This window comes from Oncorhynchus gorbuscha, linkage group LG08, assembly GCF_021184085.1.
Source record: "Oncorhynchus gorbuscha isolate QuinsamMale2020 ecotype Even-year linkage group LG08, OgorEven_v1.0, whole genome shotgun sequence".
Taxonomy (NCBI): Eukaryota; Metazoa; Chordata; class Actinopteri; order Salmoniformes; family Salmonidae; genus Oncorhynchus; species Oncorhynchus gorbuscha.
In genome coordinates, this window is record NC_060180.1 from 56,343,534 (window position 1) to 56,357,670 (window position 14,137).

The following is a 14,137-nucleotide window of genomic DNA, read 5'->3' on the forward strand; positions in this document are numbered from 1 at the left end:
TTGCTGCACAGCTATTTACAGGTCTCTCCAGATATGGTTGATCTGGTTCAAGTCCGAGTTCTGACTGGGCCACTCAAGGACATTCAGAGAATTGTCCCGAGGCCACTCCTGCGTTGTCTTGGCTGTGTGCTTAGGGTCATTGTCCTATTTGAAGGTCCTGAGCCCTCTGGAGCAGGTTTTCATCAAGGATCTCTCTGTACTTTCCTCCCTTAATCGTTGCCTCGATCCTGACCAGTTTCCACGATGCTGACAACATCATGCACCACCATGGAGATGGTACCAGGTTTCCTCCAGATGTGATGCTTGGCATTCAGGCGAAGGGTTAAATTCGGAAGACCCATTTCAGTTGAAGGCATTCAGTTGTACAACTGACTAGGTATCCTCCTTTCCCTTTCCCTTTACAAAGAGTTCAATCTTGGTTTCATTAGACCAGAGAATCTTGTTTCTTGTGGTCTGAGTCTTTAGGTGCCTTTTGGCAAACTCCAAGCGGGCTGTCATGTGCGTTTTACTGAGGAGTGGCTTCCGTCTGGCCACTCTACCATAAAGGCCTGATTGGTGGAGTGCTGCAGAGATGGACTGTCAACTGTGGGACCTTATATAGACAGGTGTGTGCCTTTCCAAATCATGTCAAATCAATTGAATTTACCCTCAGGTGGACTCCAATCAAGTTGTAGAAACATCTCAAGGATGATCAATGGAAACAGGATGCATCTCAATTTCGAGTCTCATAGCAAAGGGTCTGAATAGTTATGTAATTTGTATTTTATTTATTCAATTTTAGAATAAGGCTTTAAAGTCAAGGGGTTTGAATACTTTCCGAAGGCACTGTATCTCCTATATTTGTCAAAACTGAATTGATTTATACAAATAGAAGGTCAGCTCATGAATAATGGAAATATGAAGAGTGGAAATAGTTTAAATATTAATGGGGACCAACTCTGTTGAACAAATATCCATATCTACTCTCGTACTGTTTGTTGATCACAAAGGAATTACTACCATTTCCAGTCTCCCCTACGAGACAGCACAGAGAAGTGGGGGAAATGTTATAGTGGTCTTTTGGCATGGATAGGCAGGAAACGTGCTTTGATAATGCAATTTATGGATTACAGAAAAAAGTTAGGAATTTTTATGCATGATTTGGGATTTGGGGTTTAATTGGGATTGGGACTGGATAGGAAAATAGACCACGCTCTAGGACAGGATAGAATTTTCCCTCATGCCTCTGAATTGTTAACAGAGTTCATGTCACTGACAGAGATGCCTATGTAGTGAATTGTGCATGGGCCTATCAAATGTCTGAAGAGTCACAATGAAAGCTCAAAGAGGCACATGGTCTTTTATAGGCTGTAGGGGTTTCCTGTAGGGTTTATAAACTGCATTCGGGTCGCGTGTGCAGTCCGGCAGTGAATTATACGTGTGCTTTGAATTTATGGCAACTTTGTTTGAAGAAAATACGCTAGGCTAAAGGCTTCCACGTGACATCCTATTTGGATAATGTGCTATTTTTTGTGTTAATCTGATGCTGTGTATTTTGTGAAATTGTTTTAATGGCGACATTGGAGGAAATATAATTTCCCTGGTTTTGTCTTTTTTTCTGGGGGTGGGTAAAGATTGTTCCTGGGACAGTTACCCATGTTCATTTCTAGTAGGGGAAACCGGGGATTGTTGTAACACTTTTTTCATTTTTTGTAAATTTCTCAGAAATTGTTTGAGCTACTACATTCAAAATGTGATAGGAACAACTTCCATCTGTCTGCTACAAATTTGTACAAGTATTAGGTCTTTAAATCAAACAGACAAGGAGTGAAATGTTACAATTTACCACATCTCCCGGGTCAGTTGTAACAGGCCTTGGGGTGAAATATAACAGTTTGAAAAAATCACAACATGCAACAAGATATTGAAAGGATTTATTGAGAACATGAGAACAACATTGCAATGTTTAGCATTTTGTTTTGCAGAAATAATAGTCATAACATAAATCATAAAAATGTGAATTATTTTTACACTCCATTGACTAGCCCTTCTCAACGAAACAACATCTGACAACATAGCAGCATCTGAACTTAACAACTGAAGGTTTGTGGTGTGTGTGTGAGTGAATTTGAGAGAGAGCGGTAGTGTGTGTGTGAATGTTGGACATGTTCAATCAGAGTCACAGTTATGACAATGGTATGGTAATGCTGGGGTAGAGGCTTGTTGGGCCCATCATTTGTATTCCCAGTGATGCACCCAGATGTTAAAACTATCGCTTACCCAATTTTAGCTACATGTTAAAACTTTAGCATTGCTAATTTACATCAAATTAAACCTGAAATAAGTTTGGTGAATCGAATTACAAAGCAGGTGATCCCAAAAATGAATTTCTTACCTCAAAATCTGACTTTTAGCAATAAAATATGCAGAGTTTATCACAGGGTCTTGCTTCCTCACATGGGGGTTGAGGACTAAACTGAGCATGTGCAGTGTGAGTCACATGATTTTAGATTGTTCCTGATTGGAGATATTAAGTGTTGCAACTATCCCATGTTACAGCCTTCCCCGGTCTCCCCTACAGAATGACACAGTTGACCTTCGGTGAAGTTGGTGGCTGGGTAAGCACGGGCTATTATCAAAGCCAGATTTACTCAGAAATAAACATTGATGAAGCCCAAGTTCACCATACAACAGATAGCTCCAACAACCAGAGTGACATACGCTAATTAACCAAAATTGACAAACAATTTTTCACCAAATGTAAATACCAATGTAGCCAAGCAATAGCCTTCAATGGCGCATTTTTCACATCTTCCAACAAATGACACTGCTCAACTCAGCTCAGATTTATGTAAGATCCACATTTGCAACTTATAGGGGGCACATTTCATCCAAATAATTTGCAACGCAAACTCCATAACCTTTAACAATGGATTTACAATTCTTCTAATGCTCGGGGCGTGGAAACACACGACAAACATATGTAAGGTTCGAACAAAATTTCCATATCAACAATTGAAACTACTGAAAAATGCAGTTTAAACATCAAAAAAGTGTCTCATCAAAAATAAATAATGAAACCCAATCAAAACAAACTGCAAATGCATTCAACAAATGTATACAGTCGCAAGATTGATGTAGTCATTAAGTGCTATGAATAAGGGACCAAATACTAATTATTTTACTACTTTAATACAAAGTGAATTTGTTCAAATACTTGTGACACCTTCAAATGTGGGGACTAGATACATGAAGTGCCTTCATTTCTAAACAATAATACAGATACAGTGGGGCAAAAAAAGTATTTAGTCAGACACCAATTGTGCAAGTTCTCCCACTTAAAAAGATGAGAGAGGCCTGTAATTTTCATCATAGGTACACTTAAACTATGACAGACAAAATGAGGAAAAAAATCAAAAAAATCACATTGTAGGATTTTTCATGAATTTATTTGCAAATTATGGTGGAAAATAAGTATTTGGTCACCTACAAACAAGCAAGATTTCTGGCTCTCACAGACCTGTAACTTCTTCTTTAAGAGGCTCCTCTGTCCTCCACTCGTTACCTGTATTAATGGCACCTGTTTAAACTTGTTATCAGTATAAAAGACACTTGTCCACAACCTCAAACAGTCCCACTCCAAACTCCACTATGGCCAAGACCAAAGAGCTGTCAAAGGACACTAGTAACAAAATTGTAGACCTCCACCAGGCTGGGAAGACTGAATCTGCAATAGGTAAGCAGCTTGGTTTGAAGAAATCAGCTGTGGGAACAATTATTAGGAAATGGAAGACATGCAAGACCACTGATAATCTCCCTCGATCTGGGGCTCCACGCAAGATCTCACCCCGTGGGGTCAAAATGATCACAAGAACGGTGAGCAAAAATACCAGAACCACACGGGGGGACCTAGTGAATGACCTGCAGAGAGCTGGGACCAAAGTAACAAAGCCTATCATCAGTAACACACTACGCAGCCAGGGACTCAAATCCTGCAGTGCCATACGTGTCCCCCTGCTTAAGCCAGTACATGTCCAGGCCCGTCTGAAGTTTGCTAGAGAGCATTTGGATGATCCAGAAGAAGATTGGGAGAATGTCATATGGTCAGATGAAACCAAAATATAACCTTTTGGCAAAAACTCAACTCGTCGTGTTTGGAGGACAAAGAATGCTGAGTTGCATCCAAAGAACACCATACCTACTGTGAAATATGGGGGTGGAAACATCATGCTTTGGGGCTGTTTTTCTGCAAAGGGACCAGGACAACTGATCCGTGTAAATGAAGGAATGAATGGGGCCATGTATTGTGAGATTTTGAGTGAAAACCTCCTTCCATCAGCAAGGGCATTGAAGATGAAACGTGGCTGGGTCTTTCAGCATGACAATGATCCCAAACACACCGCCCGTACAACGAAGGAGTGGCTTCGTAAAAAGCATTTCAAGGTCCTGGAGTGGCCTAGCCAGTCTCCAGATCTCAACCCCATAGAAAATCTTTGGAAGGAGTTAAAAGTCTGTGTTGCCCAGCAACAACCCCAAAACATCACTTCTCTAGAGGAGATCTGCATGGAGGAATGGGCCAAAATACCAGCAACAGTGTGTGAAAACCTTGTGAAGACTTACAGAAAACAGTTTGACCTCTGTCATTGCCAACAAATGGTATATAACAAAGTTTGAGATTTGTTATTGACCAAATACTTATTTTCCACCATAATTGGCAAATAAATTCATAAAAAATCCTACAATGTGATCTTCTGGATTTTTTTTTTCTAATTTTGTCTGTCATAGTTGAAGTGTACCTATGATGAAAATTACAGGCCTCTCTCATCTTTTTAAGTAGGCGAACTTGCACAATTGGTGGCTGACTAAATACTTTTTTTGCCCCACTGTATGTATGAAAATAGCCTCAAATAAAGTAAAAATAGGCTCATATTCTGTTCTGTCTTCTCATATAAAACATTTGATCTTGTACTGCGTACGATGGGAGACAGAGTGCTGGTTTCAAGCGCAGCAGGTGTTTATTAGGACCACAGGAGGAAGCAGGTAGCTGTGTCCAGGGGCAGGCAGAAGGTCATACACAGGGACTCCAAAAAAGTAACAGTACAGGCAGGAAAAAGGCTAATATCGTAGTCCGGGAGATCAGGTAAGAGGTTGATGACAGGAAATGTGATAGGCAAAAGTACAGGCAGGGAATAGGCAAAAATGCAACGTTAGTGAGGATTGCCAAAAACTACGCTACACAGGAGGACTAAAACAGAAATAAACAGAGCTCCGAATAGAATGTATATCAAAACAAACAATACCTCACAATAATGGGGTGCAATGAACTGACCTAAATACAGTATGTAAATGACATACAGGTGTGAACAGGTGATCAGAATTCCGGTGATTGGGATCTGGAGAGTGAGCTGTGTTCAGGGGATCTATGTGTTGGAGTGTGTGAGCTGGAAAGTGGGCTGGAAAGTGAGCTGCGTTCAGGGGATCTATGTATTTGAAAGTGTGAGTTGGAAGCAGACGTTACAGATCTCAAATCCAAAATGCTGATTTCTAGAGACAGATATAAAGTTTTAGCTTTACTGGTCAAATAAATATGTAGGGGAGTGCACATACTATATACAGTATCTATGCTCAGGTTAAATTAGCCTAGTATTTGTTCATGGTTGAGTCATTTCTCTTCTTCGATAGTCTTACATTGTGTGTTCCAAATGAACTATCCCTTTAGTGTTTTTGCACTTCATGCATATTCCATTGTCCAATCACCATTTCTTTAAAAGTAACCAAAGCTTTTCATTAAGGATGCATGCTATTACTGTGCAGATTTTCCAGTTGTCAAGCACCATGGCCTCGCTTTCTGTGTAGAGCAGAGCAGACAGTCACTTCATTTTGGTTTTCAGTTTCCACAGACCACACAAGTTCAGACCTCGACTTTAAGTTCTACACTACCAATTTTCAAATGACTGTGTGCCAAAGAGGCAGTGGTTAAATCTAACATGCTTGAGAAAGAGGTCCCTTATATTCACTCTAAAGGTTTGAACCAAGTCGTTTCAAAAATATATTTGGCCCGTTATTTTGATATCATAGCCTATAATTTCTCTTTCCGAGAAAGTCAAAAAGCTGGATGACATCACTGTCAACATGACATAATTTGGAAGACAGGGTTCCATGCTCCTTGAAGCCCTTATGGCTGGATGAGCACAATTCATGGTTAGGAACATGGGATAAAAACGTGCTTAGTTGGAGTGATGACTGCTGGCTTTCTGCTGGAAATTACGACATTGTTCATGTCCCTTTTGTAAAACATAGCTTGCCGGCACTATAATGAATGTGACTTCTTTAACATCAGTCTTTATCAACCTTGTAAAATAAAGTGATGTTCTCTCTGGAAAAAAACCTTAATAGATCAAAAAGGTGCCAAGGGCTCTGTGTGCATGTCAAGAGTGTAATATCAACTTCCCCAATTATTCTACTTATTTTTCCATCTAGCCATGACTACTAGACTTCACTGGCTCTTAAGAGCCCTCTGCCTGATAGGCATACTGTGCACTGTCACTACCACATATGTGACAGAAGATTCTCCAGCCCCCGCTGAGAAAGGAGTCACCTTCAGCCACATCTATAAGATAGACCTGACTAAGAGCCCTGGCTGTAAATTGGCCTTGCAGACCATTCCTCACCAGCAGGACCAGGGATTAGGTCTGCAAGAGCTGGAGGGGGGCCCTACTCTGGAGGGGGACAATGACATAGTATTCAGGCACCAAATCAACCTCAAGACCTCAAAGTGTGACTGTGATGAGTCGGAGCGCTTCAAGTCTTTGCTGTACAGAGTCAACGGGCTGGAGGAGGAGGTGGAACACCTGAAGAGTCGGTGCTCCCAGGGCTTCTGTGGTGGCAAAGGTGGTGGAGCAGGAGGTACAGTACAGTTTATCACAATAAGATCTGACAGCGCATCTATATTCAATAGCTACAATATATCTGAAACTATTGAGGACCATAGCCTAAGAAATCATTCAAAATCGGGAAACTGTTGTTTGAAAAATGATTGGCCTACAGACACTGACATTACTCTTACAGTAAAGACTATTCAAATATGACATCGTGATTTTTTTCTTCTAAATTTCCACAGGTGTGGACACTAGCTGTAGTGGCCACGGGACCTACCAGCACGACACCTGCAGCTGCCAATGTAACCCTGGCTGGGAAGGCCCAGACTGCTCCATCTCCACCTGTCCTGATGAGTGCAACGACCATGGGCGCTGTGTGGACGGGAAGTGTGTGTGCCTTGCTGGCTACATGGGGAGTGACTGCAGGCAGCTGATGTGCCCAGGTGACTGCAACGATAAGGGATACTGCGTGGACGGGAAGTGTGTGTGCTTCAGCCACTTCACCGGCGAAGACTGCAGCGAACAGAAATGCAGTCCCGACTGCGTCCACGGTACCTGCGTGAATGGAATGTGTATCTGTGACGAGGGCTTCTTCGGGGATGACTGCTCTGCAGGTAAGGGCCCATATTCGCAAAGTGTCTCAGAGTAGAAGTGCTGATAATCAGGTCATAATGTCTTATTCATTATAATCTAAAAGGGAAACTGATCCAAGATCAGCACTCCTACTCTGAAATGGCCTAGGTCTACATTACAAACTCTACCTGTTGTTGATTCTGAGAACTGGAATGCAGAAAATATACAGAGAATGTAGAACATCTACAGCTGTATAGGCCTAAGGGTTCTGTAAAACACTTTAAACCTGGCGTTAGGTATTGCAGTTATTTGACTATAAGTTATTAAAAAGCAGTTATTTGACTTAGGTGCAGAGAAGCAGAACATTTGCGGTCAAAACATTCTGACAGATGAATTTACTGCTTCCACACTTATGAAAGTGGAAGTAATTGCTGCAGCCTCAGGCCATGTCTGCCAATCAACTGTGTAATGATTTCACTTTGTTAAAACCAAGTTTGCCTTGTGCACAGACCGAGGGTAGCAGGTCAGCTATTCAAATCAAATTAAATCAAATTCATTTATATAGCCCTTCCTACATCAGCTGATATCTCAAAGTGCTGTACAGAAACCCAGCCAAAAACCCCAAACAGCAAGCAATGCAGGTGTAGAAGCACGGTGGCTAGGAAAAACTCCCTAGAAAGGCCAAAACCTAGGAAGAAACCTAGAGAGGAACCAGGCTATGAGGGGTGGCCAGTTCTCTTCTGGCTGTGCCGGGTGGAGATTATAACAGAACATGGCCAATATGTTTAAATGTTCATAAATGACCAGCATGGTCAAATAATAACAATCACAGTAGTTGTCGAGGGTGCAACAAGTCAGCACCTCAGGAGTAAATGTCAGTTGGCTTTCCATAGCCGATCATTAAGAGTATCTCTACCACTCCTGCTGTCTCTAGAGAGTAGAAAACAGCAGGTCTGGGACAGGTAGCACGTCCGGTGAACAGGTCAGGATTCCATAGCCGCAGGCAGAGCAGTTGAAACTGGAGCAGCAGCACGGCCAGGTGGACTGGGGACAGCAAGTAGTCATCATGCCAGGTAGTCCTGAGGCATGGTCCTAGGGCTCAGGTCCTCCGAGAGAGAGTGAGAAAGAGAGAATTAGAGAGAGCATACTTAAATTCACACAGGACACCGGATAGGACAGGAGAAGTACTCCAGATATAACAGACTGACCCTAGCCCCCCGACACATAAACTACTGCAGCATAAATACTGGAGGCTGAGACAGGAGGGGTCAGAAGACACTGTGGCCCCATCGATGATACCCCCCGGACAGGGCCAAACAGGCAGGATGTAACCCCACCCACTTTGCCAAAGCTCAGCTCCCACAGCACTAGAAGGGTATCTTCAAACACCAACTTACCATCCTGAGACAAGGCCGAATATAGCCCACAAAGATCTCCGCCACGGCACAACCCAAGGGGGGGGCGCCAACACATACAGGAAGATCACGTTAGTGACTCAACCCACTCAAGAGACCAAGTCTGCGTCTCTCACATGGGTAGGCAGACCATTCCATAAAAATGGAGCTCTATAGGAGAAAGCCCTGCCTCCAGCTGTTTGCTTAGAAACAATTAGGGACAATTAGGAGGTCTGCGTCTTGTGACCGTAGCGTACATGTAGGTATGTACGGCAGGACCAAATCGGAAAGATAGGTAGGAGCAAGCCCATGTAATGCTTTGTAGGTTAGCAGTAAAATCAGCCCTAGCCTTAACAGGAAGCCAGTGCAGGGAGGCTAGCACTTATATGATCAATTTTTTTGGTTCTAGTCAGGATTCTAGCAGCCGTATTTAGCACTAACTGAAGTTTATTTAGTGCTTTATCTGGGTAGCCGGAAAGTAGAGCATTGCAGAACTATTGCAATCACTGAGATTCAGATTTTCAAGCAGTGCCGCAAGAGATATTTGGAGTTATAGCAAGTTTCATATAGGAACTGTTGATTTAACTCCAACAACAATGGGGACATGTGAAGGGGAAAGAGGGAGGCTATGTGAGTTTATGAGTTGGATTTGGAGGACAAATATTATGAGTATGGGACAAAAGCTATAGTATACTGAGTCATTTTCTGTTTTGTGTGGAGGAGTGCATTTGAAGCTACGCTATATGGTAAATAGGGATCTTTTCCACAAACATTGGCTTTTTAGAGTCCAGAAAATGATCAGACCTTGAGGTGTACTATCATGAATTCTATTTCCCTTTAGCAACAACTTAAAGCAATGCTAACCTCTATAACTCACTACTATGATTGTGTCTGGGATCAGAATGTGGGCCTTTGGAGATTTGGGGTGTTTATTTAATGATAAAGAACTTAGACACACATTTCAAATAAATCACCAAGAGAAAACCTAAAGGGTTTTATTGAGGGTGTATTTTATTCTCCCCACAAAAGACCTTGGTGGATTTCTGTGGATTTCTAAATGCAAGATCACAGCCATACAGATGCTGCATGTGGATTTGGTCTGTTTTCCATGTACACTTCCTGAGTTGGCCCATAATGCTCTTTCCGCCATGGCAGACTCAGTAAAAACAGGACCTTATATGAATCACTGAAAAGTGGGATCACTCACAGACAAATGGCAGTTACAAGCAGACTTGTTCATTCACATGTTTGCTTCACATTTCAGAATCACATTACATGCTCAAACGGGGGGTCTTGAATATTATTTGCATTGTAATGATGTATGGTCACAGCACAACATGGAAACAGCTTCCCCACTTGTTTCTCATATTAATTATGACATAGAGAACACTGGGCAGCACACGTTCAGACCACTTGATGAAAAGCTTATTTACAGTTTTCTCCAAATGCTTTTAACAGCAAACAGATTTTTCCTTGGTTCAGAACCTGCCACTGTAGATTTATGCTTCCCTTCTTTATGAAGTCCAAACATAATTTCTGTTAGGATATTAATTTTCTTCGTCCAAATATGCTTCCCCCATGCTTCCCCCATTAACAATTCCATCAGGACACACATTTCCCTTCCTTTAGCTTTTTACAAATCTCTAGATGTTAATTTATTCGTCCCTCTGGCCTTTCTGAAATATTATTTAAGTGCAAAATTGTTACTGGCGGTGGCTGTAGAAAATGTCAGGAACAGGCATAATAACTGCCTCTGTATGAAAAGGCCCCTGCTGAAGAGAAAGCTTCCTGCCTTCATCATGTGGAACAATGTCCAAACCTGCTGTTCATTCTTTCCTGGTAAATGTGGTCTCCTGAGCACCCATTTCATATTTCCCCCAATGTACAGTTACGCTTTTTCTGCACATGAATTCCTCAAATTCACCACCTAAGGTCGCCTGTGCATTTCCCTGTACCCGCAGGAATATCTTGGCGTGGAAAGTTTGCTCCGTACACTGTTGACTGGCCGTCTCCCAGGCTTACTTTCATGTTATTGAAACATTCCCCTATAGTCTCTGATTCGCCAGACCATATTTTCCACCATCTTAATTGAAGGATCCTGGCTAGATATAACACTGTAACCACAGAAAAGCAATATCTTTTCACCAATTTCCATCTCAGGTTTTTGAAAAACCACTAAAAGTTAAAAATGTTATTTTCCTTAAACCAGATATGTTATTTCTGTCAGAGTAACATCGAGTGAAGTGTGAAAAGAGTGAAAAAGAGAGAAAGCAATAACGTAGTGACCTTAATACAATAACTTCTGATCTCTTCAAGAGGGTTTGATCTCTTGGCATAACAGTTGACGTTTTGAACTGACAGGCCACCAGGTTTATCCTGGTTGGGGTTACCCCTTGAATTCATGAAAATAACATAGACAGAGTTTTGAGCTGTCCCTTAACCAACCATACCTATGTTCCCCCTTAGTGTTTGGCCCTAACGGCCTGCGTCTGGTCAGGGTGACTGATGTCTCGCTGCTGGTAGAGTGGCAGGCGGTGAGAGCAGCAGAGTACTACGTCTTGGCCTGGCACCCTGAGGGCAATGAGGCAGAGCTGGAGCGGGTCACCGTTCCCAACACAGACACCTCCTACCTGATCACCGGTCTTAGGCCGGGGGTCACCTACATAGTGCAGGTGTACGCTGTCATCAAGGAGATCCAGAGCGAGGGGGACAGGATAGAGGCGACCACAGGTAAAGATGTGAAGTGAACCACAGTATGTTTCTCACAGCATTGATTTGTACTTTGTCCTTTTCTCTCACAAGTGCAGCTGCTTTCGTTTGTAGTAAGTGATTCTGGAAGCCAATTTTAATTTTCTGTCATCACATATAATTCACTGTGTACCGTATGTACAGTTGACCCAAATAACCCTGAAGTCTGTTTGTACTAAACTATTCACTTAGTGATAGTTTGTTTACCATTAGGTTAAAGGTAATTACACTAGGCAGCCTAATTACAAGGAAATTAAGTTGTGGACACATTTTATGGAAATGAGGCTAGTTCACAGATGTGGCGAAGACAGGAACTGAGCACAGAGCCTTGGGCTGTGGGAAACATTTCAGTGCATGACATTCCTCTCTGGGCATGAGAAAAGGCCTGATCATCTGGCTATGACGAAGACTCTAGCCACACAAGACGCTTTAACTTCAAAACATTATCCCTTCCAAATGGTTTAAATCTTTTTCCCCCCTGAGAAAGAACATTTAAAGGACATTAGTCAGCCCCTTTCTGGTATTTAATTAGTTTTTCCTGTCCTTTAATGGGCTCGTATGCAAGATCACGTACAGGAAGAGCCTCACAGGAAACATGCTGTGGTTCTGTACTTCAGTTATGACACTCTTTGGTACCCTAATGAGCCTGTCTTATAACTTGTCCCCAATCAAACCATATAACGAGTAGATCATTATTGTGACATGAATGATTGTCAGCTTCGGTGTTGTATAAATACAATGGTTAAGTGTCACTATTTTGACATATTCTAATGAGACCATGTTGAACCTACACAGTGGTGTCTGGTATTGATGGTATCCGGGTATTGGGCCAGACTGAGGACTCTATCCAGGTGGATTGGCAGAACCCTGCAGCACCTCTGGACCACTTCAGACTAACCCATGCTAATCCTGACGGGCAGGAGGAGGAGCAGATCGTACCTATGAGTGCAGAGGCCAGGACCACCAACACCATCGTAGGTACGTCATTTAAACAAGGAGAACACTGTCTGGAATATTTTAAAATACAATAGTACGTCATATTTTAAAACTGTTTCCTGTGTAACCGTCTGTTTTAATGTTCTCCACCTCCCCACACTCATAACCCTTTGAGCATTCACAGATCATCCATTTTGTTTTCTATGTACATAAATGGCTATAATTATTGAATAGTGTTCAAATGTATTGTGGTAGATTAAGAACATTGAACCACTGTGAGGTTTTGCAGCTTACTTTCTCTGTATGTGTTATACAGGACTGCAACCTGGCACTGAGTACCTCATCACAGTGCAAGGCATCAAAGGCACCATCGAGGGGAAAGCCTCCTTCGTCACCGGGGTCACAGGTGAATGCTGCTGATTCTAGACAACACGGGATATCTGGGGGTTTCAGGGAGTGGGGAGACACTATGGCTGTGTCCCAAATGGCACCCTGTTTCATGTATAGAATAGCCCTATGGGACCTGGTCAGAAACAAGTGCACATCATAGGGAATAGGGTGCCATTTGGGACACGGATACCATATCCAACATCAGCCTGCTGTAACCACCCTCTGTAGCCCATTGGACCATAGTCTGACTCTAAATCCTTCACAACTCTACTGTGGGAACAGCGGACAGGCACAGAATGTGCTATAAAGCATAGAATTATAACATACAGTACTGTACCCTGATATTAGGTCTTACTATAACAGACGATGATAATAGAATAATGAACGTGGTCAGGAATACTAATAATTATGGCTGGTGATTATGGGTCAGAAATGACAGTCTAATAATTATGGCTAGTGATTATGGGTCAGAAATGACAGTCTAATAATTATGGCTAGTGATTATGGGTCAGAAATGACAGTCTAATAATTATGACTAGTGATTATGGGTCAGAAATGACAGTCTAATCATTTGGACAGGTTCTAATAATTGAGGTAAGAGTGGTTAGCGCAAGAATGGAAGAGGCAAGTGGAAGGGGGAAAAAGTAAGGAACTTGTCTGTTGGCCCTGCATTAAAGACCAAAATTGGTTAAAGAAAATTGTGTTAAATAAAAAAGTATACCAGTTTAACTTAAGGGCCAAAAAAATGGCAGCTGTGCTGTATAGATTGTAAAATAGTTAGGAAGAGATTTTCAATGTACCAATTCCATGGCACATGGTTTATGAACTGACACACAAGACAACGCCAACGCCAACGAATTATTATACATAATTCTTGCAACCACTAGAATATTATAAATATGGGGGATACAACCATCCCAGCTCTGCAGATTTTGCTGCGAAGAGACCGAATCATTCGATAATTTGTTTTGGTACTGTTCATATGTAGCTTTTTGGTCGCAGGTTCAGGAATGACTGAAGAATTGCAACATTTACCTGGAGCTAACTTTGCAGATAGCACTACTGGGGGATTTTAAAAGCCATCGTCAATCGATCAATAACATAATAATACTTTTAGCAAAAATGTTTATCTTTAATTTACAATCTGTTGAAACTATGAGAATAGAAAGGTTCAGAACTTTTGTGAAACATCACAGCACAGTTGACACATTTTTGGCAAATTGAAATAAAAAATGGATG

At 41.9% G+C, this 14,137-nt stretch overlaps 1 protein-coding gene across 3 annotated transcripts in view; it reads left to right on the top strand.

Annotated features, from left to right (window-relative positions):
• Positions 1-14,137, top strand: part of tnn (tenascin N) — a 42,346-nt gene that overhangs the window by 7,302 nt on the left and 20,907 nt on the right. For all 3 annotated transcript variants that reach the window (XM_046359952.1, XM_046359951.1, XM_046359953.1), the window contains exons 2-6: positions 6,460-6,885; positions 7,100-7,471; positions 11,291-11,554; positions 12,368-12,550; positions 12,825-12,914. In XM_046359952.1, the coding sequence (XP_046215908.1) occupies positions 6,462-6,885; positions 7,100-7,471; positions 11,291-11,554; positions 12,368-12,550; positions 12,825-12,914 (1,333 nt within the window). In that variant the 5' untranslated portion in view covers positions 6,460-6,461. The remainder of the gene's footprint in view (positions 1-6,459; positions 6,886-7,099; positions 7,472-11,290; positions 11,555-12,367; positions 12,551-12,824; positions 12,915-14,137) is intronic.